The sequence below is a fragment of the Argentina silus genome (assembly GCF_951799395.1).
Source record: "Argentina silus genome assembly, chromosome: Y".
NCBI lineage: Eukaryota > Metazoa > Chordata > Actinopteri > Argentiniformes > Argentinidae > Argentina > Argentina silus.
This window is the reverse complement of record NC_139654.1, coordinates 19,957,161-19,984,965: the sequence shown is the minus strand read 5'-3', so window position 1 is coordinate 19,984,965 and position 27,805 is coordinate 19,957,161. Positions and strand designations below refer to the sequence as shown.

Here is a 27,805-nt window from a genome sequence, read left to right as displayed (position 1 = left end):
ATTCTGCACTTGCACAGCCAAATGTGCAACTCGTCCTAGTTCCTCATCCAACAAGCATTTGCTGAGGTATTGACCATTAAAGATCTGTCTAACTTGGCACACAGCATTATGACTGAAATTAGTTGTAGCAGTTAAACTGGATTATGTGAATAGATTTAAAACAGCTATCATACTACTCAAGTGCAACACAAATGAGCTGACAGATTGGTCCCAAGTCTTTGTGTTACTTTATTTAGTTCCAGATACAGCATAGCATCCCAGTGAAGAGAATTCAAGAAAATCCAAAGCAGTCTGCATGATGTGGGACAATCAACAATTAGGTTTATTTAAGAGACCAATGAGGGGGAGCTCAGGAGAAGATGCATACATGACACCACACAAAGATCAGCTACAATCACCCCACCATAATAAAACATTATGTGGCCTTTTACACTGGATCCATAACAAAGGCATTGTTTGTCCAAGTCATAAGCACAATGATTAAGAACAATATAGACAAGATTTGCCATGTTCCCCCCACATCAAACAACCCAATGACAGGAATAGAAATTAAAGCGCCTGTGATAAAACTGAACAAAATAAAAATCTGACAAGCCAATTATGAGCAACACTTTACAGTGGTCCCTAATAGTGTGTCTGAGAACACAGGGCAATTCATTTGACCAATTCAAGATTCAATTACAGATCATCGCCTGTACAGGAGGGGTTGTGTGTGTGTTTATGTAGAGGGACCACATGCAAACACTGTCTGCAGTTCTTCACCAGCATCTCACAGACTGCTGTCAGGACTGGTCACTAATATGTCCTGGTTAGCCAAGACCATGATAAAGGTCCTGTCCACAAACAACTCCTACTCCCTAAACACTTGTAGATCTGAAAAGACTTAAGGAGGTATAAGCAAACTATATTTCCCCCGCATCTTACTAATACCAATCCACCCCTCTCAGATTGCCTAAGGGGGTGTTTGTGACAAGGTCCTGAGTACAGTGGTTATGTAGGGAGGAATGTGGGGGTCCAATCAGAGATGCTAAAGCAGCAGCATTGGCCAGCATGCAAGACTTGGAGCAGAGCCAGTTCCTCCTAAAGACCACTTCACCCTCACTACCCCCCCCCCCCCCCCCTATACTAACCCCGAGACCTCTTCTCCCCTGTTTCTCTCCTGCTAATAATATATATATTTTTTTTAAATAGCCTACTGGCATTACGACTGCCAATGGCCCCTGGTGTGAGCATTGATTACTTTGTCTTATGATGACTGTTGGATAGATGATTCACTTACTTAAACAAATGTATTGTTGTAAGTCACTTTGGATAAAGGCGTCTGCTAAATGCCAGAAATGTAAAATGTAACGTCGTAAAGCATCCATGTACAGCAGGGGAGAGAAGAGAAGGCAGAGCTACGCTGGGATAGTTCCGATCATCGACAGGACAAGAAAAAAAAAAAAAAAAGGTTGTTAAAAGCTCCATTCATTCCCTATACATAACCAGTAGCTTCAGAACATCAATAAATATATCTTAAAGTGTTGCCACGTTGTGTTGTCTTGGTGGTTGCCAGGGTAACCATTGTGGGGAGTTTACACCAGGGCCAGAACTGTAGACAAGGAAACAGAAGATTAACAATGACTCAATGGACTGATGATGCTCACATCAGCTCAGGTGATATGATACCATACAATGCTAAAATACGATAGTGATATGATACCATACAATATGTGTACAATTTAAACAATACAGGTGACTTCAGACGGGAGGATGACTACATACTGCTTATAGCCTCCTGGGCGAAGTACTTGACATCCATGTCTGTGTCTGTGGCCAGTTTCTCCAGGACTGGTTTTACCTCCGTCTGCAGGGCACTAATGACAAACAAACAGTTATTAGCATGCATGGGCACACAACACACGCTGGTGGAGACAGAAATTGGAAAACGGTCTCATAATGCATGAAATGGAATGAGGGATGGTATCAAACGTGTGTTTGATGATATTGCATTCCATGCATTACAATGAGCCCGTCCTCAAATTTCTGCCTCCACCAGCCTCCCCTGACACACACACTTCAGTTGCTCAGTGTACATACACAGCTAATCCAGTTTCTTGCTGAGTACATAGTCTAGTTTCTCACACAGCTAGCACTCCTGCATGCCATAATGGATTATGAGAGTGATGGGAGTGAAACATGCATTACCTATGGAGAGCAGTGTATACAATGGGTGGCTGGGTCAGACTATGAGTGAGGGCTTTTGCTGAATTCCATAAGCATGTTGTTGTGTGCTTGTCAAGGTAATTCAATGATTTTATTGATCTAACTGAAGACCCACTTGCTGTCCAAGACCGGTCCGATCTTCTGGAGGGACTTGGCCACGTTGAAGCGCACGTTGGCCACCTGGTCGTTGGACATCTTCAGGACGACAGGGAGCATCTGCTTGGTGGTTATGTCCTGACCACAAGCCTCTGACAGGGCCTGAGGGGGGACACGCTGTTAATAATCAGGTTATTATATATATTATATTCCCCAGAGAGGGCCTGAGGGGGATGAGTCAGAAATACAATAACACAAATAGTAATCAGGCAGGAGAACTGGTAGACACTTTGTGAAACATAATCATGCCATTTATTCTGTTTGCTTTGGAAGTTTTCGATAAATTGTCATTTTATGTAAAGCATCTTCCTGTTTTGCTTTCCATGAAAAACTATTTGATCAGCCATGCCTGAAATGTGATGTACAAATAGACATTGAATAGAGACACTCAATATTGTATATGAATCAGCAAGTTATTGTAGACATTTACAGGGTGGGAGCAGGACTCACGTTGATGCAGAAAAGCGTGGTCATCCTGTGCAGGTAGTTGGGATCGATGGCCATGCCGAGCACCTTGGGCACGATGGTGTTCTGAGCCCACTCTGCCCCAAACTTCTCCACCAGCTTCATCAGGTTACAGGTGGCAGCCTCACGGATGGCATACACTGGCAACAGCAAACAAATACACTTTCATATTGATTTTGTACACCAACACTTCAAATAAATAGGAGCTAGTTTGCCAAAATAGACAACCTCATCAATGAGAATCAAGTCTTGTATTAATCTGACACCATGACCTCAAGTTAGTAGAAGCAATGTTTCATGGAATATTTCTATCATGAATAGAAGGCTGATGACTGCTGTATGGCAGTGGTCTCTAAATCAGCTTAGCAGTGACAACTGAAGCCACAGACCCTCTGATCTCATTCAACACAATAGCTGATCTCTATAACTGCATGGCCTGGTGGATACATGGCAATTCCCTAGTCTGAAGTCTCAACCTACTGCTACATCAATCAGGCCCAAAACTGTACAGCCAAGGGCGCGAGTGCGAGAGAGAGCTAGTGAGTGAGCGTGAGAGCAAGTGTCAGAGTGAGTGAGTGAGTGAGAATGATCCAAGTGACATTGTGACTGTGAGAGTGAGAGCGAGTGAGTGCAAGCGGGAGCGATTGTGAGAGCGAGGGAGTGTGAAAGAGCAAGCGAGTATGTGTGTGTGTAAGTGTGAGAGCGAGAGAGTAAGTGAGAGCGAGCGAGCGTGTGTGAGAGTGAGTGAGTGTGAGAGTTAGTGAGTGCGAGCGAGCGAGCAGGAGCGAGGGAGTGTGAAAGAGCAAGTCAGTGTGATTGTGAAAGCGAGCGAGCAAGTGTGAGTGAGAGCACAAATGAGTGAGAGCGAGCGGGTATGTGTGCGAGAGCAAGTGAGTGAGACGAGAGCGAGGGAGGGAACAAGTGAGCGAGAGCGAGTGAGTCTCAGTGAAAGCCTCCAGCTCAGCTAGGGGAGAGCAAAATTGAAGGGGGGGAGAGTGAGGCCCCTCTCATTATCAGGTTGCTTCTCATCCCCGTCATTGGCACAGCTATCACAGCCACAAGGCTGAGAGCTGCAGACCCACACGTCTCCCTCCCTTCCCCAAAGCCACAGAAGACATGGGGAAAAGGAGCAGCGGGGAGAGGCTAGAGCAGCACGAAAGCATATTGATGTGTCCTACTGGCTGGCCAGTTGTCTTACCGTGGTCGATGAGCCAGGCCATACACAGGGTGTTCAGCTTCTCATCAAAGAACTCCACTCCCTGTGGAGACACATGGAGCTCACTTGCAACTCGATCTCAACTATTAAGACTGAACATACAGGTAATCACAGACAGGCAATACAAATGATCAAGAGGACTCCCAATATGCCACTAAGAAGTGTGTGTGTGTGTGTATGTTGGGATGTATAGGCGTATAAGACTGACCAGCTGTCCTGCCAACAGGGGCATGTACTCTATGATGGCGAGGCGGACCCTCCACTTGGCGTCCTCTGCCAGCTCTACGATGGCGGGCAGCAAAGATTGGGATAGCTGGCGGATGCCAATCACCTCGTTGACACAGTCCAGGTTGGAGATGATGTTCAGACGCACCTCTGGGCACTGGGGAGAGGGCCGGAGAAAGCGAGAACAGGACAATGTTTAGCGGGGCAAAGTAGAAAAAGATTTAGCAACAGACAACAGCCTGATCCTAAATAGAGTTCTACTACCTAAGTTCTACTTTTTGGAAGCTAATAAACACTACATATCGATGTGCAGTTTGTCTGTGAGACTGGTCTGTTCACTACCTTTGTCCTGAAATGACTGACCCTAGTCATGAGAAATGAAAAGTCAACAGGTCAAGCAAAGACAAGTCATTTCTGTATCTGTATTTTAATTTTATTTTCAGAGAGAATGAGTTCCTAGTTAATGGTGTCCAGGAGCTGGGTGAAGAGACAGTCCTGGCTGAGGAAGGTTAGTATCCAATACTGTATGTAAAAATGTCCTAGGTTGTCAATATTTTCAGCAGTCATGACAATGTCTTTTCCTTTTCCAATAGCATGCAGAGTATGTCGATGGTCGAGGATCTGATCCATGTGGATGAGGTCAATGATCTTCGGCCTACTGTACACATTGTTGAGAAGTTTATAATTTGGCCACCGGTGTGACGATGTTGCAGGAATACAGCAATGGCACTGGTGAGTTTTATTTCAGGTCATTCACTGAGGCAAAACAACCACCAGGAGGCATCGTTGAGCATGGTGGATATGTTTACAAACATTGCAAGAGAAGCTTTTGAGTTCTTGTTTCAATTTGGAAAAGGACAAACTATTGTCTGGTCGGAGAAATTCGAAATGATGTCCTTGGATAAACCTTAATTTATAACAAATCACGTCTTCATGGACATTTCATAAAATGATGTCAGACATGGAATGTGTGTGTCCGCGAAATTCCAGATTATTATGTTTATTAATGTTTCTCAGTTGATTCCGTGCATTTTAGTAGTAGGCTATGGACACGTCATACAGTATAATGTTTCATAGTTTGCTACAAATAAAGAGGCACAATTGTGGACAATGGCTTTGTAAATCAGTGGGTAGGGCCGCTTGTGACATTCCAAATATGAACACATACAGTTAAAGTCGGAAGTTTACATACACTTGGGTTGAAGTCATTAAAACTCCCTTCTTAACCACTCCACAGAATTCATGTTAACAAACTATAGTTTTGGCAAGTCGGTTAGGACATCTACTTTGTGCTTGACAAATCATTTTTCCAAGAATTGTTTACAGACAGAGTATTTCACTATATCACAATTCCAGTGGGTCAGAAGTTTATATACACAAAGTTGACTGTGCCTTTAAACAGCTTGGAAAATTCCCAAAAATTATGTCATGGCTTTAGAAGCTGCTGATAGGCTAATTGACATCATTGAGTGAATTGAAGGTTCTGTGGATGTATTTTAAGGCCTACCTTCAGTGCCTCTTTGCTTGACATCATGGGAAAATCAAAAGAAATCAGCTCAGAAAAAAGAAATTGTGGACCTCTACAAGTCTGGTTGGTTCATCCTTGGGAGCAATTTCCAAACGCCTGAAGGTACCACGTTCATCTGTACAAAGAATAGTATGCAAGTATAAACACCATGGGACCACGCAGCCGTCATACCGCTCAGGAGCAAATCAATCCCAGATTAACAGCAAAGGACCTTGTGAAGATGCTGGAGGAAACAGGTACAAAAGTATCTACACTCACCGGCCACTTTATTAGGTACACCTGTTCAACTGCTCGGTAACGCAAATATCTAATCAGCCAATCACATGGCAGCAACTCAATGCATTTAGGTATGTAGACATGGTCAAGACGACCTGCTGAAGTTCAAACCGAGCATCAGAATGGGGAAGAAAGGTGATTGAAGTGACTTTGAACGTGGCATGGTTGTTGGTGCCAGACGGGCTGGTCTGAGTATTTCAGAAACTGCTCATCTACTGGGATTTTCACACACAACCATCTCTAGGGTTTACAGAGAAGGGTCTGAAAAAGAGAAAATATCCAGTGAGCGGCACTTCTCTGGGCGAAAATGCCTTGTTGCTGCCAGAGGTCAGAGGAGAATGGCCAGACTGGTTCGAGATGATAGAAAGGCAACAGTAACTCAAATAACCACTCGTTACAACCAAGGTATGCAGAAGACCATCTCTGAACGCACAACACGTCAAACCTTGAAGCAGATGGGCTACAAAAGGGGGTCTAAACCCAGTACTAGCAAGGTGTACCTAATGAAGTGGCCGGTGAGTGTATATCCACAGTAAAACGAGTCCTATATTGACACAACCTGAAAGGCCGCTCGGCAAGGAAGAAGCCACTGCTCCAAAACCGCCATAAAAAAGCCAGACTACGGTTTACTACTGCCCATGGGGACAAAGATCCTACTTTTTGGAGAAATGTTCTCTGGTCTGACGAAACAAATTGAACTGTTTGGCCATAATGCCCATCGTTATATGTTTGGAGGAAAAAGGGGGAGGCTTGCAAGCCGAAGAACACCATCCCAACCGTGAAGCACGGGGGTGGCAGCATCATGTTGTGGGGGTGCTTTGTTGCAGGAGGGACTGGTGCACTTAACAAAATAGATGGCATCATGAGGAAGGAAAATTAAGTGGATATTGAAGCAACATCTCAAGACATCAGCCAGGAAGTTAAAGCTTGGTCGCAAATGGGTCTTCCAAATGGACAATGCCCTGAAGCTTACTTCAAAGTTGTGGCAAAATGGCTTAAGGACAACAAAGTCAAGGTACTGGAGTGGCCATCACAAAGCCCTGACCTCAATCCTATAGAAAATCTGTGGGCAGAACTGAAAAAGCGTGTGTGAGCAAGAAGGCCGACAAACCTGACTCAGTTACACCGAGTTCTGTCAGGAGGAATGGGCCAAAATTCCACTAACTTATTGTGGGAAGCTTGTTTGACTCAAGTTAAACAATTTAAAAGGCAATGCTACCAAATACTAACAAAGTGTATGTCAACTTCTGACCCACTGGGAATGTGAAGAAATAAATAAAAGCTGAAATAAATCATTCTCTCTCCTATTATTCTGGCATTTCACATTCTTAAAATAAAGTAGTGATCCTAACTGACCAAAGACAGGGAATGTTTAACTAGGATTAAATGTCAGGAATTCTGAAATACTGAGTTTAAATGCATTTGGCTAAGGTGTACGTAAACTTCCGACTTCAACTGTACTGTGTTAAATACATTTTAATAGAATCAGTGGCTACGGCCATGGGAGACATTCCAAACATTAATACTTCAAATACAGAGTGGTAGGTCTGCCCACTTTGCTCAAATGCATTTCAATAGAATTAGTGGGGGGAAGTGAGCGATTTTGGCATTCATAATCGTTTCCTGTTAACAAACAAAAGCGTGACAATTTATCTCGCCATTGGAGAGATACAATTCGAATGATCACCAAACGAATTTCGTTAGTTCATAGAAGATTGACATGCAAACATTGATGTTACTGTCGCCTTGAATGTTACGTATTTTAGAGAATCGTGGCCGCACCCCCCACTTCCGAAAATAAATGCATCATTATTAGTAGTAGTAAATTGTGTGAACAAGAAGGCTGCCCTTGCTGAAAATGTGGACATTCGCACCCTATTATTATTGTTTTAACAACTGTGTGTATATATATATATATATATATATATATATATATATATATAGTATATTCTTTGTATTGTATATTTTACATTGGTTGGCATTCTGCGGACAGCAAAGCAAGAATTTCGTTGTACCGGGAAACATGTTTTCTACTGTGCATATGATAATAAACACTTTGAGTCTTGAATCTTGAACTGTAGGCTACTTTTTTATCCAGTCTCAATCCCCCTGAAACCCAACATCCTTACTGCTGTCTCGCATGAACATTCCTAACTTCATTCTGTAAACATTGTTAGATTATTAAAGCAGACTCGCGCTTATTCATGTTAGACTGCGTTAAAACATTTCACTGTTTCTCTGCGCTGTGAGAGAATGCACAATGGCAGTATGAGAGTAGATAGGAATTGGTCTCATTGCTTGGTTCTTGTTAAAATAACCTGACATTTAAACCATTTCCACTCATCTCTGCAATTCATGAGTTGCTATAATAAACTTGATTTTGCCAATATGATCAGGCAAACCATTCTCTTTTCAAATATCCTTCACAGCTCATCACCACCTTGTTACGGCTTTTGGCAGCACTTCACACCCCATGCCTGCTGCGATGTTGGTGTGCTGGTATTAAACCCCTGCCAACAGTAAGTGTGAATGTAATGTCTTATTTCAGAAATACCATGTCATCATAATAGGTTTCTTGTATTTCACTCACGTATGTTGTTGTCCTCAACACACATAGGTCATCATTGTAAGAAATGTCTTGGATGTTAACTTTGTATAAGCTACATGAATAGCAGAATTATATTTTACCCTCCATGCACAACATTGTTATGAAGGCTAGCTTGTCAAATAGGGTGTTATAATTCAGCCTGAGATACAAGACACTCAAGCGATGTAGATAACAACATGACACCACTTTATCGTTATTATTATAATGAAATCTGCATGCATCTATCAAAATCTATCAATACAACTTATATTTTATACCTTTGAACATAAAAGGGTAAGATTTTCCTATTTGTGTTTGCTGTCAAGCAAGTGTCATGTAGTTCTCAATTGATAAGAGAATACTGTCTGCTAGCTAGCACATGACACTGACCATGGATTAGAGTTGTACCATTGTTGTCAGATAAAAAGGTAAGACATTTTCATACACACGCCGTTTCAGTGTAATAACATTAACAATTCTTACGTTAACGGTTACAGCTGACATTATACTTTTATCAACAGTGTGTGTTCATACAGGTGCATGCAGTAGCTAGCTAAATGCTTTACATTATCACAAAAATACAATAATACCAATAATGTGTCCAGTGTGCCAACTTTGTGTGCATTATTTTATCATCCGACATATACTACATCAACAGCATTTGTTTCTCTGTCTCTGCTGTGTGAGTGAGCCCTCGCTCCCTCCTTTCATAAATATAACAACATTTTCCGCATGAAAAGGAAGCTAGTAGGGGCGAGCGATATACCAGTGTTGTGCCATGACATGGATTTTGGAATACCACAAATATCATGACAGCACATTTTCTTACCCCCCCCCCCCCAACGTTCTAGTTAGTTAACAGCTACATAGCCTTTAGTTTAAATCTAACTTACTAGCTGCTACCTAGCTAGTTTTACTAGATGGTTATTACTACTTGCTATGGCTAGGTAACTTTATGCTAACATACGATAGCCAACTACTGAATGATAGCCAGAAGCTACCTAACAATTAGCTCTTTTTATTTTTTATTTTTTTATTTCACTAGTTAGCTCTTACTTTAGCTAGCTAGCTAGTTAAACAGCTACATAAGCTAGATGGTTATGACGACTACTTGCTATCAAATTCACTAGCCAGCTAAGGTGCATTGACCCACAGCTAGCTAGCTAACACTAAGAAAAACGAAGCAAGTTGGCTACTAACTTAATGGTTTGTATTTATTTTTTAGGGAGAATTTCGTGAAAAAAATAAAATAATAATACTAATTAAAAGGGGACAGGCACAGCAGGCTATCCATGGTTGGTTTGTGAAGAAGCCATGTCAGAGTCAGACAGATGCCAAGCCAACCTGCCACCAGTCAGGGTAAAAAAAAGTAGTAGCCATGGACCTGCCACCACAGGTCAGAGCCAGCCTGAGAGGGCCAGTGACACAAGCAGCCATCAATCTGCAGCAACAGGTGAAAGTCAGAGCAGGAGCCTGTTGTCATCTTCCTTTGCACAACCAGTTCACAAGATACCACTTCCCAGATAAGTGTACTAATACTAATACATTTGGGATTGAGTGGTGAAGCCTGTTCTCCAGTCTAAGTAAATTCTTTTAAACAAGATTAAATTTAACTTTGCTGTATTTTGCTGTGGCAATCCTGCTTAAAGCTTTGCGACCTAGTTTCTGTTGAAAGCCATCTGTTTGAAACCAATTGCTGTCAATCTCCAGTGGGAGGGCATGAAACTGTTCTGCAAGGTATTTTAACTTCTGCTCACCTTGGACCAGGACTAATACATCTGGGATTGAGTGGTGAAACCTGTCTGGTCGTTAACTGATCGTTAGGTGGGAGGGGCTGCTACCCTGTTAGTCATCAGCAATTACAGAATCTGCATTTCTATCGTGACGGTCATAGAGACAGCCTCTTGACACGAAGACGCCTGACACAAAGACGAAGAAGTCAATATGTGGAGTCCATCGAGGAAGGCCAAACAACTAAGTATTTTTTATTCTATTCATTTATTTTTTCACTACTCTGAGTGTATTGAGCACGACCAACATCTTGTATTACCCTCTCTCTATATTCAAGATTCAAGATTCAAAGTGTTTATTATCATATGCACAGTAGAAAACATGTTTCCCTGTACAAAGAAATTCTTGCTTTGCTGTCCGCAGAATGCCAACCAATGTAAAATATACAATACTAAAGAATATACAATATATACTAAACAAACTATATCAGCAAATATCACAATGTGCTTCCTCCCCATTCCTGTTATTTCATCCCTCAGGAAGACACAGACACTACATCCCCACTCACAACCATCTAATCTACCCACCATGCTCAACTGACCACGACCTCAGTCGCGGGAGAACTTTGGAACTGCCAGTCAGCAGTCTGGAAAGCAGAGGCTCTTAGCTTACGCCTGCTTCATGTCCCTCCACTTCCTTGCTCTCACAGAGACAGATTACACCGGAAAACACAGCTACCCCGGCAGCCCTCTCTGATGCCTACTCCTTTTCTCATACCCCAAGACTCCGGTCGAGGGGGAGGCACAGGACTCATCTCACCAATGCCCTTCCCCTGTCACACCTGTCCATATCCACCTTCGAATTCCATGCTGTTTCTGTCACCTCCCCCTGTCAAACTTCACATTGTCGTTATCTATCGTCCACCAAGTCAGCTAGGCCACTTCTTTGATGAGATGGATGTCCTTCTCCGCTTCTTCCCTGAGGACGGCACACCGCTCACACTACTGGGTGACTTCAACATCCAGTCGGAGAAGCTTCACTCGGCTGGAGCACTTGACCTTCTCTCCTCCTTTGGCCTTACCCTGTCCCACTCTCCTCCCCCTCATAAGGCGGGCAATCAGCTCGATCTTGTCTTCACCAGATCCTCCCATACATCCAACCTTACTGTCACCCTTCTCCCGGTTTCTGATCATCATTTTGTATCCTTCTCCCTTCCTCTCAAATCCTCCCCCTCCCAGTCAGTCTCTACCCACACTGTACCCTCTCCCTCACTGCTCTGTTCTTCTGTCTTATCCTCCCTACCCTCTGTTGAATCCTTCTCCCTTCTATCCAATGATGCAGCCTCCTCCACCCTCCTGTGCACTCATTCCTCATCCTTCGACTCTCTGTCCACAGACCTCAAGGCCAGCACGATCCTCTCCATGTACTACTTGGCTGTCTGAAACCATGCAAGCTTGTTGAATAGGGCTCCGGGCAGCTGAGAGGAAATGGAGAAAAAACAGCCTCCCTGATGACCTAAAACCTTCTCTCTCCTCCTCAACTACACCTCATCTGCATCAGCTGCTAAAGCTTCTTACTACCATTCCAAAATTCAATCCTCTACCTCCGACCCAAGGAAACTGTTCTCCACATTTTCCTCCCTCCTAACCCTTGAACATGCCGTTTCTTACCAACTGTCTCAGTACCTCCTTCAAACCAACCTCCTTGACCCTCACCAATCCGGCTTTAAGGCTGGGCACTCTACTGAGACTGCTCTCCTTGCAGTCACAGAGACCCTCCACTCTGCTCGAGCTTCCTCCCTCTCCCCTGTTCTCATTCTTCTGGACCTGTCTGCTGCATTAGACACAGTAAACCACCCGATCCTTCTCTCCACCCTCTCTGGCTCTGCACTCTCCTGGTTTGCATCCTACCTGGCCGATCGCTCTTACCAGGTGACCCTCACCCCTGGGGTCCCCCAGGGCTCTGTCCTTGGGTCCTTACTGTTCTCCCTCTACCAAATCTCTTGGAGTAATTTCCTCACATGGTTTCTCCTACCACTGCTACGCAGATGACACTCAACTCTTTCTCCCTTTCCCCCCTTCTGACACTCAGGTGGCAACACGTCTCTGCGTGTCTTGCAGACATTTCCGCTTGGATGTCAGCCTACCGCCTCAAGCTCAACCTTAACAAGATTGAGCTGCTCTTCCTCCCAGGGAAACCCTGCCCTCTCCAAGACTTCTCCATCAAAGTAGAAAACTCTACTGTGACCTCCTCCCATACAGCCAAGAACCTTGGGGTGATCCTTGACAACCACTTATCCTGTGTGGCGAACATCACAGCGACAGCACGCTCCTGTAGATTCTTCCTCTACAACAGTCCATTCCTCACCAAAGAAGCAGCACAACTTTTGGTCCAAGCACAATCTCGCCTTGACTACTGCAACACACTCTTGGCCAGGCTCCTGCCTCTGCAGCTCATGCAGAATGCTGCCGTCCATCTCGTGTTCAATCTCCCCAAATTCTCCCATATCAACCCCCTCCTTCGCACCCTTCACTGGCTCCCGGTAGCAGCTTGCATCAGATTCAAGATCCTGGTGCTCGCCTACTGGGCGGCAAAGGGAGCAGCCCCTCCCTACTTTCAAGGAATGGTCAGCGCCCGATCACTCCGCTGTTCTGCAGTCATGACTGCAGAGTCACTACCCATCTTCCGCCGTAGATTGAAGACCCACCTCTTCAGGCTCCATCTTAACTGTCCCTCCTAAAGACCTCTTCATCCCCACTATCCCCCTGTACAAGTTTCTCTCCTGCAAATAATACATTTCTTTATAAAAAAATTAAAAAAAGTTATTCTTCCTTCTCACATTGTGACTGCCAATAGCCCCTGGTCCTAGCAGATTACTTTTTCTTATGATGACTGATGAATAGATGATTCACTTACTTACAACAAATACATTTGTTTAAGTCGCTTTGGATAAAGGCATCTGCTAAACGCCATAAAGGTAAATTATATATTGATTCATGTTTTAGATATACCCAGTAATGAAATCTCCCACCAAACCTCTGAGGGAGAAGAGGACCAGTATCAGAGCACGCGTTGCAGATTCAGAGGGCGACAGAGAGCACCGCCCAGTCTCATCTGGATTTGCTGTTCCTGTTAGACCTCAAGGTATGCTGACAAATTTTATTTTCCAGTCAGTGGGATTGTGTTAAACCGTGTTTATTATGAAATGGTCTAAGATGAAATAACTGGGACTAATTTTTATTCCGTTTATATTTCTTTTAGATATTTCACAATACAGAGCAGTGGGTCCCGGTGCAACCTCATTTGAAGTTCCCTAGAACACAGCAAGGACAACATATGAAGAGGAGGGCTTTTAATGCTACATGGTATAAAGAACATGCATGGTTAGAATATTCGCAAAGTCAGGACTCGGCCCATTGTTTTGTATGCAGACATTTTTCAGTGCCCACTGCCCCTCAATCTGCCTTCGCTTCTTCTTCTGGTTTTGCGAACTGGAAAAAAGCCCTATATAAAAAGACGGTGGGTTTGCAATGCATTCCAGATCAGAGCATCATGTAAAAGCCATGTTAGCATGGACTGAGAAAGAATGGATAAAGAATACCCCCCCCAAAACAAAATAAAAGTGAAAGAGAATCAAGACTATATAAAAACTGTGGCAGATGTTCTCCTGCTTACTGCTACTCAATATTCCCCAAAGAGGCCATCGTGAATCAGGAGTCGGAGAATAGGGGGAACTTTCTGGCCATACTGGAATAAATAGCAAAACATGACCCAATAATGAAGAAAAGAGTCAGATGGTTCGGCGTGATGTGATACAAGAGGTCAAAGAAAGTGAGGCATTCAAGTATACTTGCTGATGAAACCAAGGATCTGAAGAAAAGAGAGCAAATTTCACTGGTTCTGAGATATTATTATGAAGGGGAAGAAAGAGAGTTTCTTGCATTTTCAACAAGCAGATTGTTTAGGTGCTGCAGGCAGCTAAGATCATCAATTGTCTAAAGCAGGGGTTCTCAACCTTTTGCAAGCTGGGCCCCCCCAAAGCTGGTTCATTGCAGTTGGGGCCCCCCCTCCTCCCGGCGCCACCCCCCCCCCTTCCCGGCGCCACCCCCACTACACCACCTTGCATAGATAGATAGATAGATAGATAGATAGCCCTAGGCTAGGCTATTATTGTTAGGCCCACACTATTATTATTATCATCATCAGTAGCGGTAGGTAGGCCTATTATAATTACTAGGCTATTGTTATAATTGGCAGTAGCACCAGACTTCTAATGTGAGCTTGCAGGCATTATTATTATTATTATTATTATTATGAGTAGTGGTAGGCCTATTATCATTACTAGGCTATTGCTATATAATTATATGAGGTTACATGCTTTATTGTTGTTGTTATTATTATTATTATCAGTTATTATAGTTAGCTAAGTGCACGTCTAGCAGTTAAAAAATTACTGGCTAGGGCTGAGATGGGGATAATCTTTAAAAAGACTGTTTGTGGGGTTAGTCTTTAAAAAGACTGTTTGGGTTTTGAAGTATAGGCCTAAGTAAATCGATATCGAGATTGATAACAGATAGACTAGCGAGAGTTGGCACAAGCGAACTTGGCAAGAGACTAGACTAGAGTGAATGGAGCTACGACGCGTGTGCCGACGCTTATATAGTAGCACTTACGTGACGTCGCGTCACAGGCTCAAAATACAATACCCCTGTATTGGTAGATTTGAAATGAAACTGTGTGGTTGATTTGTTTGTGTGTTATAATAGTCCAACCACTTGCATTTCGACATGGGGGGAATCTGTTGCATCTCCTTTGTAGGTCTACTAATAGCCAGTGAGTCCGTGATTTTTTCCCCCCTCCCATCCTGTAGCCTACTCGCGCACCCCCGGGAGAGTGTCCGCGCCCCACCAGGGGGGCGCGCCCCACCGGTTGAGAACCACTGGTCTAAAGAGATATGGGCTGGAGTACAAGAACAATCTTGTCGGTCAGGGATACGACGGGGCGTCCGTAATGCGTGGAAAACATACTTGTGTTTCTGCACGCATAAAGGCAGTGGCAAAACATGCAGTGGAAATCTGTACTTTAGTCTGATGAGTCCAAATTTGCGCTGACCATTGCTTGAAAGTAGGGAGGGGCTGGTCCCTTTGCCGCCCAGTAGGCGAGCACCAGGATCTTGAATCTGATGCAAGCTGCTACCGGGAGCCAGTGAAGGGTGCGAAGGAGGGGGTTGATATGGGAGAATTTGGGGAGATTTGAGATTTTTGGTTCCACCCGCCGTGTCTTTGTGAGACACAGAAAAGGTGAACGGACGGTTTCTATATGTGTAGTTCCCACCATGAAGCATGGAGGAGGTGGTGTGATGGTGCTTTGCTGGTGACACTGTTGGTGATTTATTCAAAATTCAAAGCACACTTAACCCATTTGTGCCGACTGCCGCACGACATCTACCGCCGGTTGCTGCGTTGCGCACATTTGAATTTACCGCCATTTTTGATTTGTCGTAATTTTCATGAGTGCAGCATATAATGCACTGTCATTGGTTCAAATACACATGAGGTGGGTCTTGTTGATTTTTTAAAACCACGTGAGCACCCAAATGTCTTGTGGTTCGCCGAACGCACTTGTATGTCTGATTGATTTTCCACGACACGACATTCGGGTGCTCACGTGGTTTTAAAAAATCAACAAGACCCACCTCATGTGTATTTGAACCAATGACAGTGCATTATATGCTGCACTCATGAAAATTACGACAAATCAAAAATGCTGCGCTGCACAGCAACTGGCGGCAAATTCAAATGTGCGTAACGCAGCAACCGGCACAAATGGGTTAACCAGCATGGCTACCACAGCATTCTGCAGCGACATGCCATCCCATCTGGTTTGCGCTTAGTGGGACCATCATTTGTTTCTCAACAGGACAATGACCCCAAACACACCTCCAGGCTATGTAAGGGCTATTTGACCAAGAAGGAGAGTGATAGAGTGCTGCGTCAGGTGACATGACCTCCACAATCACCCGACCTAAACCCAATTGAGATGGTTTGGGATGAGTTGGACCGCAGAGTGAAGGCAAAGCAGCCAACATGTGCTCAGCACCTCTGAGAACTCCTTCAAGACTGTTGGAAAACCATTCCAGGTGACTACCTCATGAAGCTGATTGAGAGAATACCAAGAGTGTGCAAAGCTGTCATCCAAGCAAAATGTGGCTACTTTGAAGAACCTAAAATATATTCTGGTTTGTTTAACACTTTTTTGTTTACTACATAATTCTGTGTGTTCCTTCATAGTTTTGATGTCCTCAATATTAATGTACAATGTCGAAAATAATAAAAAATAAAGAAAAACCATTGAATGATAGTGTCAGCTACAGCCAGCTGCAGCTAAAAAGGCCAAGTGCCAACCTTTCACCCCAAATGACTTAAGACATGAAGCACATATACTGTGTGTACTGTAAACAACGCGGTCCAACTGCTGCAGGCAACACACCACTTTACAGCTGCAACTACTACGTTCAAGCATGAGACCCTCAAAGTTCATAACAGCAAAAGGCACGCACACACAATGCAGGGACAGATGAACAGGAGAGCTGCCACCCTCCCAGTGCCGTTTCAATGATAAGAAACGGCCAACAGATCTCATGATCTGTTGAGATGATAAAATTTAACACGGCATACAACATGAACTGCCCTTCACCAAATTCGCAAACACTACTTCAAAAGAAAAATTGACTGTCTGTAAACCCAACATACAGCAACGACACCGCATGCGCCCAGTTCTGTGATAGCGGACACCCTGAAAAAGACCGGTGTGCAATTTGCTCCTTACCAGTCTGTCATGATAGACATCAACATATCAACGAAAGAATGTGAGATTGTTTATGCGCGTATCAGTCGCAAGGTGTTGTATATAAGCAATAGCCCTTGTTCAACAAGGGGGGGGGGGGACGACTTCATTGTGCCATTTCACTGTATGCCACACAGGTAACAGTTTGTGTAGTCTGTCAGGACAGGTACTCCTCTGTGTGCTATCGTATGTCATGCATGATCTTTTTAATCAAATAGGGAGGGGAAGGGGATTCCATTAATTAATTGTATTTCCAATGAAAGTAAAAATATATTATCATCTTTACAGATTGGAACTGGCCTTGCTCTCTGTCCAGAGGGACAATGCCATGATTGGCCAGGTCGACAACATGCTCAACTTGGTACGGAAGAAGTACCATTTCAGCCTCAAGTCCGAGGGAGCTCAACGCCCTTGGAGTGGAACTGGGGGGTGAATGTGCATGCCTTCACCTACTGCCAGGTCTCCCCTTATAATCCGTAATCATCTGCAGCCCACACCACATACCTCTCACATAAGTGCCCTGGTAATGTGATTCTACCATGTCCCTGTATTGCCTTTTAGCATCTCTGATAGCTTTCCCCAGAGTTAAATGTGGTGGCCCATGCTTCTTTGCTTTTGATTGTCCTCACTGTTTGGGGAATGTCCAACATCGTCAATGCATTGTCACTGGTTTCATCAGGCAATCAGTAAGCTTGTTGACGTCCACGGCGACCCAAATCAAGTCCCAGTTAGTGGAATCAAAACAATCCTGAAGCATAGAACAAATAGGTTGCTCCAACGATGAACGACTCGCGTCACTGTTGCTGTTTGTTTTCAACCTCTGCCTGTAGGCTGGTAACAACAGGATAGAGGCGTGATCAGATTTACTGAACGGGGGCCGGGCCTTGTAACCATCCCGAAAGGGAGTGTAGAAGTGATCCAGTGTGTTGTCAGTGCCCGCGGGGCAGGAGATGTGCTGATGGGAACCTAGGTAGAACTCTTCTCAGGTTGGCTTGGTTGAAGTCCCCAGTCACAATACAAGCAGCTTCTGGATGTGCCGTTTCCTGCTTGTTAACTATCCCGTACAGTTCTTTGAGTGCAATAGTAGTGTCGGCCTGGGGTGGGATGTAGATAGCAGTAATAACAGACGAGAATTCCTGTGGTCGATAGAAGGGTCTGCATTTTAACATCATGTACTCCAGGTCAGGAGAACAAAACTTTTGAGCGTCTCAACATCAGCACACACAGTTGTGGTTGATCATGAAGCACACTCCTTCCTCCTTACGCTTGCCAGAGTCTATTGTTTGGTCCTGTCGCTGAATTGAATAGCCATCCTGTTGAATAGCCGAGTTGGGCATCGATGGGGAGAATCAGGAGTCAGTGGAGATAAGAAGATTGCAATCCCTTATGTCCCGTTGGAAAGTTATCCTCCCTCTAAGTTCGTCCAGCGACTGAACAAGGAGAATAGTCAGAAGGGGGGGGGGAGTTCTTGCGGCATCTCAGCCTCACTAGAACTCCAGGTACGGTAGATCGTAGTTATGGTAAGTAAAAATGTATCTCATGTCCAAAAGTGCTTGGTGGTCATAAGAAATAGTGGCAGAAACATTTTGCACACAAAAGTAACAATAAGAACCAAAATAAAGAGCAAATGGCAAGGTTGAGCAGCAGCTTGCCGAACAGCGACATCTTGAATTCAACATTTATTTAGACCATATACGGCAGAAACATTTGAGGATGGTATAAAAAGGTGTGAAAATGTATAATAAATGAGTACAATGTCAAACCCAGGTAACCAGCATTAGTCTGTTTATGACGACAGTCTGATGAGCCAGGTTGGGCCAGGAGAGATGGGGTCTCCTGTAGCCCAGAGTTGGTAGGCCTCCAGCTCCTCCAAGGTTTTCCCTACATACAAACATAAGCCATTGACAGTCCACCTTCACTTGGTCTACGAGCTGGACCAGGAAGAGAGGAAGCACGCAGGGTAAGGTAGGTTACCTCGTCTTTGAGTTGGGCCAGGAACAGAGGCAGGAGGTGTTCCACGGTGTTGTCCTTTCCCAGGATGGTGGACAGGCCCATGATGACCGAGGCCAGGGCTGACTTCACATGCTGGTTGGTGTCAGACACCAGCTCCTGGAGGGAGGGACAGAGGGGGGAAGGAGATGTCAGACTACACCCATCATCAACATCATATTTATGTTCCTTCAGGACCCGCAAGGGCAAAGCTGTTGTATTTGGAACTGATAGTGGAGATCCAAATAAATAAATCAGCGCTGTGGACAACATTTGCAATAGCAGGGGACTGCAATAGTTGCTGCGAGAAATGTTTCTCTCAGGAGAAAAGGGGCATTGAGGACCAATTCAAGAAACTGTTTCAGTTGAGAAATAAGCGTTTCAGGTCATGTGTCAGCAAGCTGCGTGCATGGCCTTTCTGTTGTTGGCACATCCAGCAGAAACAAGGTCTGTGATGACATGTTTACACAAGCTGATGCTCCACACTGCTCAAAAACAATGCCATGGTGTTTAGAAGAAGATGCCAATACAACAGTGCCCTCTGCTGGCCAAAGGCGTTAGGGAACTGCAACACTGAAATCACAGGCTAAAGCTCAGTAGGCTGACAGTGGCCTCATCTCCTTCATATGCACTGATCAGAAATAACAAAAGGCATGCTTGCTTTCACTCAGCCTGAGTTTTCAGATCAGTGCAGATGAAAGACAGGAGATTAGAGGATGCCACTTCAGATTATTGGGGTGCAGTGATGGACTCTACCTACAGAGTGTACATTCATGGTTATGACAGGCTGTGAAAAAGCATCAACATGGCTATGGCAAGCAACAGGTTAATCCCAGTGAACAGGCTGAGAGGAGAGTGACCCAACCGGACATATAACTACAGCTGAAATATTAGCATCTCAACAGTGAATCTGTTCAACGAGTGTCAGGCCCCCTTCAACTAGAGAGATCTAAGATAAGAGAAGCGGTTCATCTCTTTAAGACTCGTGGATTTCTAAGGTTAGTTCCATCCAGTGAGAAACTGACATGTCAAAGAAAACCCTTACACAGTAGTTAGCTAACAAACTAATATTTCTAAAAAGGATAAGAGTAAGTTGTACCTTGACACAGGGCAGAATGTGAGTCATGATGATGGTCTCTCTACTGTCTTCTGGCAGATTCTCACAGAACTCTGGGGGACATAAACAAGTTTGGTTAGTTAACACTGCAAAGCTGTCTGGAGACTAGAGGACTCATTCAAACAGGGTATCTAGAGCTCAATAGTCATTACCTCCCATTCCTGCCTCTGTTTTTACCTTTTGTTTTTGTTAGTTATTTGTACTGTTTACTGTTATGTATACTGTTTAATAGGTTTACTATTGGAACAAGACTACAAGTCTGCAGCCAGGCTCACCCTTGACTTTGTTGGCAGCAGCAGCCCTGACCTCTGCCTCACAGTCCTTCAGAAGGTTCTGGAAGGCTGGCACCAAGTCGTTCTTGGTGATCTCTGGACCAACTGCTTTCTGGAGCTGTAACATTACAGTAACATAGCAATTAAACTGTATGCATCTATGCAAGGGACGTAGAGGATGTTACAGTTAGTGCACAAAGCTCATTCTAATAGTCTCTGCAGCACTAGATTTCAGATTATTATTTTTCTAATATTGATTAAAGCAGCAAAGGCATATAAACAGTTCCACTCTCCTAACCTCAGAGAACTTGTCTGCCACCATGTAGCGGACCCTCCAGGACTTGTCCTCTGCTGCCTGGCGAAGGGTTGGCATCACCAGGGTCTCCAGGTCTTCCTGGGGCAGCAGGGTGGCGATGCTCACACACGCCTCCACCGCTAGCAGACGGACAGAGTCCTAACAGAGAGGGCCATTGGGATTAGTTTAATTCAAATTAATCTCATGTATTCTCCCTTAGCAATAAGCCATTAACAGTTTGCTGGTGGAATTTCAGCAACTTCCCAGTCCAGTGTCACATCCACAGTATCTCATGTTAACCAATTACCTGCTCATCTGAGGCCAGTGCAGTGAAGAGTGAGATGATGTCACTCTTGATGTAGTCCAGCTCCAGAACCTTGGCGAACTCACCAAGCTTGGAGGCAGCTGCGCGGCGCACCATGGGAGTGTCGTCTGAACACAGTGTACGGAAGTGTCTAAAGAGAGAAGAACAACACACCAATGTCAGAACAGAACTTTCCATGTTTGCTTCTACTGAACATGACCATGGTGCAGTTAGTTTGTGTTGCTAGTAATGTGTGTGAGGCTAGTCTGTGCATTACTGTGTCGGTGACTGGTGTGCGAGAGAAGGTAGCAATGTATGGTCTCTGATGTACTCACTGGCGGATCTCAGCCTTGACGGTGCTGGAGACACGGGGATAGCAGACAGAGAAGAGGCCACAGGCAGAGGTACGGGAGGTGAACCAGTCTCCACTGGCCAGGCGCTTCACTAGGGGCTCGAAGTGAACCTCAAGGTCCACGGGGGAGTGCTCCTGGGAAATCTTACGCAGAGACTCCACAGCCTTGTCTCTCACCACTGTCTCCTCTACGGTGGCCAGGCTCTCCAGAGGAGGCTGTAGAGACATGGTCAGGTAGATCAGTAATGTGTGTGGATCCCCAGCCGACAGTGCACATACTAGGGCCCTCCTCCCACTTGCATGGTGGGTGTACACTCACCAGCAGGCAGTGGACGTACTCGGGCCCTCCCACCAGCATGGTGAAGTTCCCCAGCTGCTCAGCCAGGGCAAGCAGCACCTCATCCTCATCATAGATGGTGTCTACAGAAGGGAGATACACGGTCAAACATCACATGCATGGCATGCCATGCCACTGCCAGTATAAATGCTGAACTGTGTAATCATGGCATACTTTTTCGGGAATGTAATGACAGAATTGCTGGGTCATAAGTCAGGTCTCATGACGATGGATGTTTCTACCAAATATGAAAGGTGTATGACAGGTGTTAGGTACCTGTGAGGAAGGGGAGGAGCTCTGTGCGGGTCCGCTCCACCCCCAGAGCCAGAGCGATGGTGGACAGCTTCTTGATGCTATTCAGTCGAAGCTGAGAAAACAACAGTAGGTTGTAACAGGTTTAAGGACAAATATTCTGTGAAAAAAATTGTTAAAAACTAACCACTAATAGAGTCCCAAAGAAGCCTAGAAGTAACTTTGATCAATTATTTCTTACTAATAAACATTTCAGAGAAATATAAAATGTCAAACCCCCCCCCCCCCCCCATTTTCCAAGGGAATTACAAAGTAAGTCAACACAACACAAGAACGCACCCACCGGGAGGAAATAAATTAACAAAAGAATTATCAACCGCCATTCATTGCAGGAAAAACAAGCCACACAGTTATACGTTAAGTTAGAGTATCTGCCAATCCTGGATTTCAGTGTGCACCAATACAACAAAAGCAACCAAGCTACAAGCAGTGGAACAACCTCAATATGCTTGGTGTAAGCTTATAAACAGCGACACCCACTAGATTACTTAAATCAATAACAAAATAGAAACATAAAATGTGTCAGCCGGCTAGCGGTAAATACTATCTAGCCAGCCAGGCACTAACCCTACCATCCAACCAACATACCTGAGTGGAGAGACTGTGTCTATGAGCATCTCTATCCGTATGTAAACTATAAACCAAAGTTATGACCAAGCAAAAAAGATGCTCACTGTCCGGTCACGGTTATATGCGTCTCTCAATTTCCTGAGGTGCAGCCGGAGGGGTAAACATCATGTCTGGAAATGCCCTCAGCTAGCTGCCTTCACCGTGACCAAATCGCGTTCCACACAGTAGATGGGCCAGTCCTGTGCGCGGCTCTCCATTTCCTAATGGACCGGAGTGGTAAACATGTCCGGATATTCCCTCTTCAGGTAGAATTCAGCTGCTTTCACCGTATCAAAAGTGCGCTCGCCGTTCCTCGTCACGATCCACAAAACAGCTGGATGGCGCAAGCCGTGTCATGCTAGCCTGCCTCAGTACCTTGAGCAGAGAGAATGCCATCATTTTCTTGTGTAGCAGGGGAGAGGTCAAGGAAGATCATGATTTTCAAATCATGAGCTCTCCCTTGGCACGGGCAGCAGCGAGGATTTTGACCGCGTCCTGAGACCTGAACAGCTTCATGACCAACGCTCTTGGTGCCGCCTATCCCGGGACTCGCTTCGCAGTGTACTGTGTGCTCTTCCGATCTCCATTGGGTCCTCTGAGGGGCGCAACTCCAGTATTTTGGGGATCCATTCTTGCAAGAATGCAATGGCATCACGGAGTCCAGCTTCTCCTCTCTTGGAAATGGCGCCATCTAACTTCTTGTCTCTTTCCTCCAGGTCCTCGAGTATGTCGACAATGGCTGCCTCATAGTTAGTGTGTTAGGGTAAAACAATTGGAAACCAAATCTCGTGTCGTCTTGGTGAAGTTTATCGATAACCTCATCAACTTTAAGATGTTCTGGTAGTGTTTCCTGAATCCTAGCAATGCCTCTGTCCATCTCTCTGTCATCTGTGTCGGAACCCGCCGAGGATTGAGTCGTCAGGGCCTGTTTTCCAGTGTTTCGACAAACGATGTGGCGGAGGCAGTTTAATCAGGGTTTTTGTGGCTACTGAAGTGCGTCAATCTATAACAAACTTGTAGAAATAGCTGCGCTGTTTTAAAACGCATTTTAAAAGTAAAAACATTTCGAAAGTTTCAGGAGGCTATGACGACGCGTCTGTTCAGAGTTTCGCCATGACCGGAAGCCCCCTTTTAACTACAACTTGCTTCTCTGGAATCATTACACACTGCAATTATCACACACCTTATATGCCTAGATGACCATGTTGTTGTAGTAGTGGTAGCCAACAGACAGCTAGCTACACGATCAATACACATATTGCTAACCTGTACACGCAAAAAGTATAGTTTCTGTTATATTAGGCAACAGAAACGCTTAAATAGGCTGAGGTACAGACAGTGATGCACTGACAGATTAACGTGGGTAGAAGCATCCTACAAGCTGGCTAAAATGTGAAATCTTAACCATCTTACTTTTTAGAAGAGTGACATCAGATTTTTGCCAGTACAAAATGAGGGCTCATGTGTGTAGTTAAAACGTGAGCTAGCTAACGGCGTTAGCTAAATACACGACTCAGTCGCGCCTAGCATTACTAGCAAGCTACCTAACCCGTTGAACTGGTTAGCTTGCTCATCTGGCATTTTAATTCCCAAAACGCGACTGATGCCCCGCTGATTTGCTAGCTAATCTAGTTAATAATGTTACGTTGTACGATCACACGACACGCGTACATTAGCTAGCTAGGTATGATGGCAGGAGTTGTCAAAACAGCCAGCTAGCTAACGTTAGCTACAACACGGCAGGGTCCGCCCGGCTGAAATTATAGGCTGAGGTCGAGGGGTATCATACCACGCACGTTCAATAAATCAAACAAAGCCCGTTAATATCCCACATGAAAATCTGTTATAAATGAGCCATCAGCAAATACCTGAACATCCTCATTCCGAAGCTCATCAATGAGAACAGCTATAGGGTACAGAGAATCGTCTCCTTCAACTCCTGCCATTTTGGATAATGTTGCGGTTTCTGAATGGCGGTTCAACATACGGGGTTTCTGCCACAAAGGTCCGTGTACCTCGCGGCCATCCGATTTGCATATTCAAAACGGAAATCAGAAATCCACTCATATCTAGTTTTTCGTTTGTGGATTTAGAAATCAGAAAGCGAGAATTGGCTCATTTTCCAATGTTGGGGAATCAAATATCATTTGGGGGAAAAAAAGAGAAACAAGGGTAATTGGTTTTCAATCTGCACCCCAAAAACGAAGAATGGCTTGTTTTTCTTTATTTTTTTCAGTTTTGCTAAATCAAATAACAGTAATAGAAAGACAAGAAAATAGACTTCATTCTGTTTTCGTATTTCCTATTTTCTATGCTGGTGAAGGGCGGTACTAGCTTCCAATATGGGCCGGCCCACAATACTTTCATTGGCCAAATGTAAAGCTAGCTTTTCCAACCCACCCTTTTCCACAAGCTTCACTCAAGGGCAAGCCATGCTGTCACCTAGCCTATTATTACGAAAGTATTAAGTCTGATCAACCAGATTCAAGATTATATCATGATCATTGCTTTCCTGTGAGTCCAAGGCAGGCATAACCCTATTACATTGAGACATGTAGTGGGGGCCGGTGTGCAGCGGTGCGGGGCACAGCCACTTGATAAACCGTGCTTGTATAAATATTTCTTTGTACAGTTTCCACTGTTTTGATGACAGACCGTAATTGATAGTCCAAATAGGATACAATTCATAACTCCGTCGTCCCAGCCATAGTGCGGATTTACATTTACGCCTTCAACTCTTTCTCCCTTCAGTTTTGTGCATAATCTTTCGACGTACAAACTTTTGTCAGTTATGTGGCACCTGAAAACACAATACAAATCGTATGTACCTATCAAAAACTAGATATGTGTTTTGATTTATTGCAGCTAACCTGCTTAACCAATCAACTCGTTGACAGATATGACAGCAGCGCCACAGGCAATTAGAATCCCCCAGGCCAGTAAACCTCTCAGAACTGGGCATCTCTGGCTCTGCACTCTCCTGGTTTGCATCCTATCTGGCCGATCGCTCTTACCAGGTGACGTGGAGAGGATTGCTGTCCTCTCCACGAGCCCTCACCACTGGGGTCCCCCAGTCACTCGGTAATTTCCTCACATGGTTTCTCCTACCACAGCTACGCAGATGACACTCAACTCTTTCTCTCTTTCCCCCCTTCTGACTCACAGGTGGCAACACGTGTCTCTACATGTCTTGCAGACATTTCCGCTTGGATGTCAGCCCACCCTCTCAAGCTCAACCTTAACAAGACTGAGCTGCTCTTCCTCCCAGGGAAAGCCTGCCCTCTCCAAGACTTCGCCATCACAGTAGAGAACTCAACTGTGACCTCCTCCCATACAGCCAAGAACCTTGGGGTGATCCTTGACACCCACTTATCTTGTGTGGCGAACATCACAGCGACAGCACGCTCCTGTAGATTCTCCCTCTACAACATCAGAAGGATACGTCCATTCCTCACCAGAGAAGCAGCACAACTGTTGATCCAAACACTTGTGATCTCTTGCCTTGACTACTGCAACGCACTCTTGGCCGGTCTCCCCGCCTCCACCATCAGGCCTCTGCAGCTCATCCAGAACGCTGCCGCCCGTCTGGTGTTCAATCTCCCCAAATTCTCCCATGTCACTCCCCTCCTCTGCACCCTTCACTGGCTCCCGGTAGCAGCTCGCATCAGATTCAAGAACCTGGTGCTCGCCAACCGGGCGGCAAAGGGAACAGCCCCTCCCTACTTGCAAGCAATGGTCAGCCCCCAAACCCCAGCCCCCAAACCCCTGCCCGATCACTCCGCTCTTCCACCTCGGCTGGCCGCCTGGCCTCTACGTGGATGCAGCAGCCGCACTACTCGATCACAGCTTTTCACTGTCCTGGCGCCCCGCTGGTGATGAGCTTCCCACTGCTGTCATGACTGCAGAGAATCTTCCGCCGTAGATTGAAGACCCATCTCTTCAGGCTACATCTTAACAGTCCCCCCTAATGACCCCTTGACCCCCACTATCGCCCTGTACAAGTTTCTCTCCTGTTAATAAAACAATAAAAAAAATATCCTTCTTCTAGCATTATGACTGCCTATGGCCCCTGGTTGATTGATTACTTTATCTTATGATGACTGATGGATAGATGATTCACTTACTTAAATGTATTTGTTGTAACTCGCTTTAGATAAAGGCGTCTGCTAAATCCCATGAATGTAAATGTAATACAATTTGCAAGGGGGTGCTGCGTAAAATGTTGTGAAGGCCCCTTTATACCAAGAGAAAATAATGCATATCACCGGTTAAACAAGCAATTTTCTGAGAATAACAGTGGTTAGTGCGAATGAAAAGCATGTGCAAAGCATGAAATGATCGGGTCTCAGGTAAATGACACGAGTGCACCCGTCCGGACCCCATAAACAGGTCCGATCACGAGATCGTTGCATATATTTGTCAGTATAGTAATCCCAACTCATCCAAACCTGCGCGACAATCTAGCAGGCGCCTATGTCAACGTGCACCACAACACAAAGTGATCACATATAGTGAGAGAGCAACGTAAGGCGAGATGGGGACATTAGCGGACTGACCATCTGGATCACCGGGAGAATTCGTGGGGCCGGTGAGCGACGCGATCCGTGAAATATAGTTCAGTCAGGGCACTTAAGTAGTTAAATGTTTTAGTTTAATGAATGTACAATTTGATTTGGCGTAAGGGATAGTTCGAATATGAATTAAACAACATTATAATACAACATAATATACATAGCAGGGAGCCCATCAACTTCTAACCCTTGAATAAACAATATTAAAACGAATAAATACAAAAGCGGGGAGAACCATGAAATTCAACCCTCCGTATGTAGGTAACAACAGCTAACCTGCAGGTGGAAGCTGGGGTGGTGGTGGGAAACTTAAACGAACGGGCAGTGTGAACGACCGCTCAAGCTGTAGTGGAACTAACATGAACTGGCTCTTATAGCCTGTCCCATGAACATGTGACATGATCAGCAAAGT

The 27,805-nt window shown here is 44.8% G+C and overlaps 1 protein-coding gene across 1 annotated transcript; it reads right to left on the bottom strand.

Moving 5' to 3' along the window:
• Nucleotides 1-210: 210 nt before the first annotated feature.
• Nucleotides 211-24,810, bottom strand: LOC310824279 (serine/threonine-protein phosphatase 2A 65 kDa regulatory subunit A beta isoform-like). The gene is made up of 15 exons (XM_083697153.1): nt 24,691-24,810; nt 22,178-22,268; nt 21,884-21,984; nt 21,548-21,780; nt 21,216-21,363; nt 20,912-21,067; nt 20,617-20,731; nt 20,324-20,394; nt 19,210-19,344; nt 4,251-4,424; nt 4,025-4,085; nt 2,812-2,966; nt 2,321-2,463; nt 1,765-1,856; nt 211-1,591 (listed from the first exon to the last, which is right to left on the bottom strand). The coding sequence occupies exons 1-15, from the start codon at nt 24,805-24,807 to the stop codon at nt 1,575-1,577; spliced, it is 1,809 nt and encodes a 602-aa protein (XP_083553279.1). The 5' UTR covers nt 24,808-24,810; the 3' UTR covers nt 211-1,574.
• Between the last annotated feature and the right edge of the window lie 2,995 nt (nt 24,811-27,805).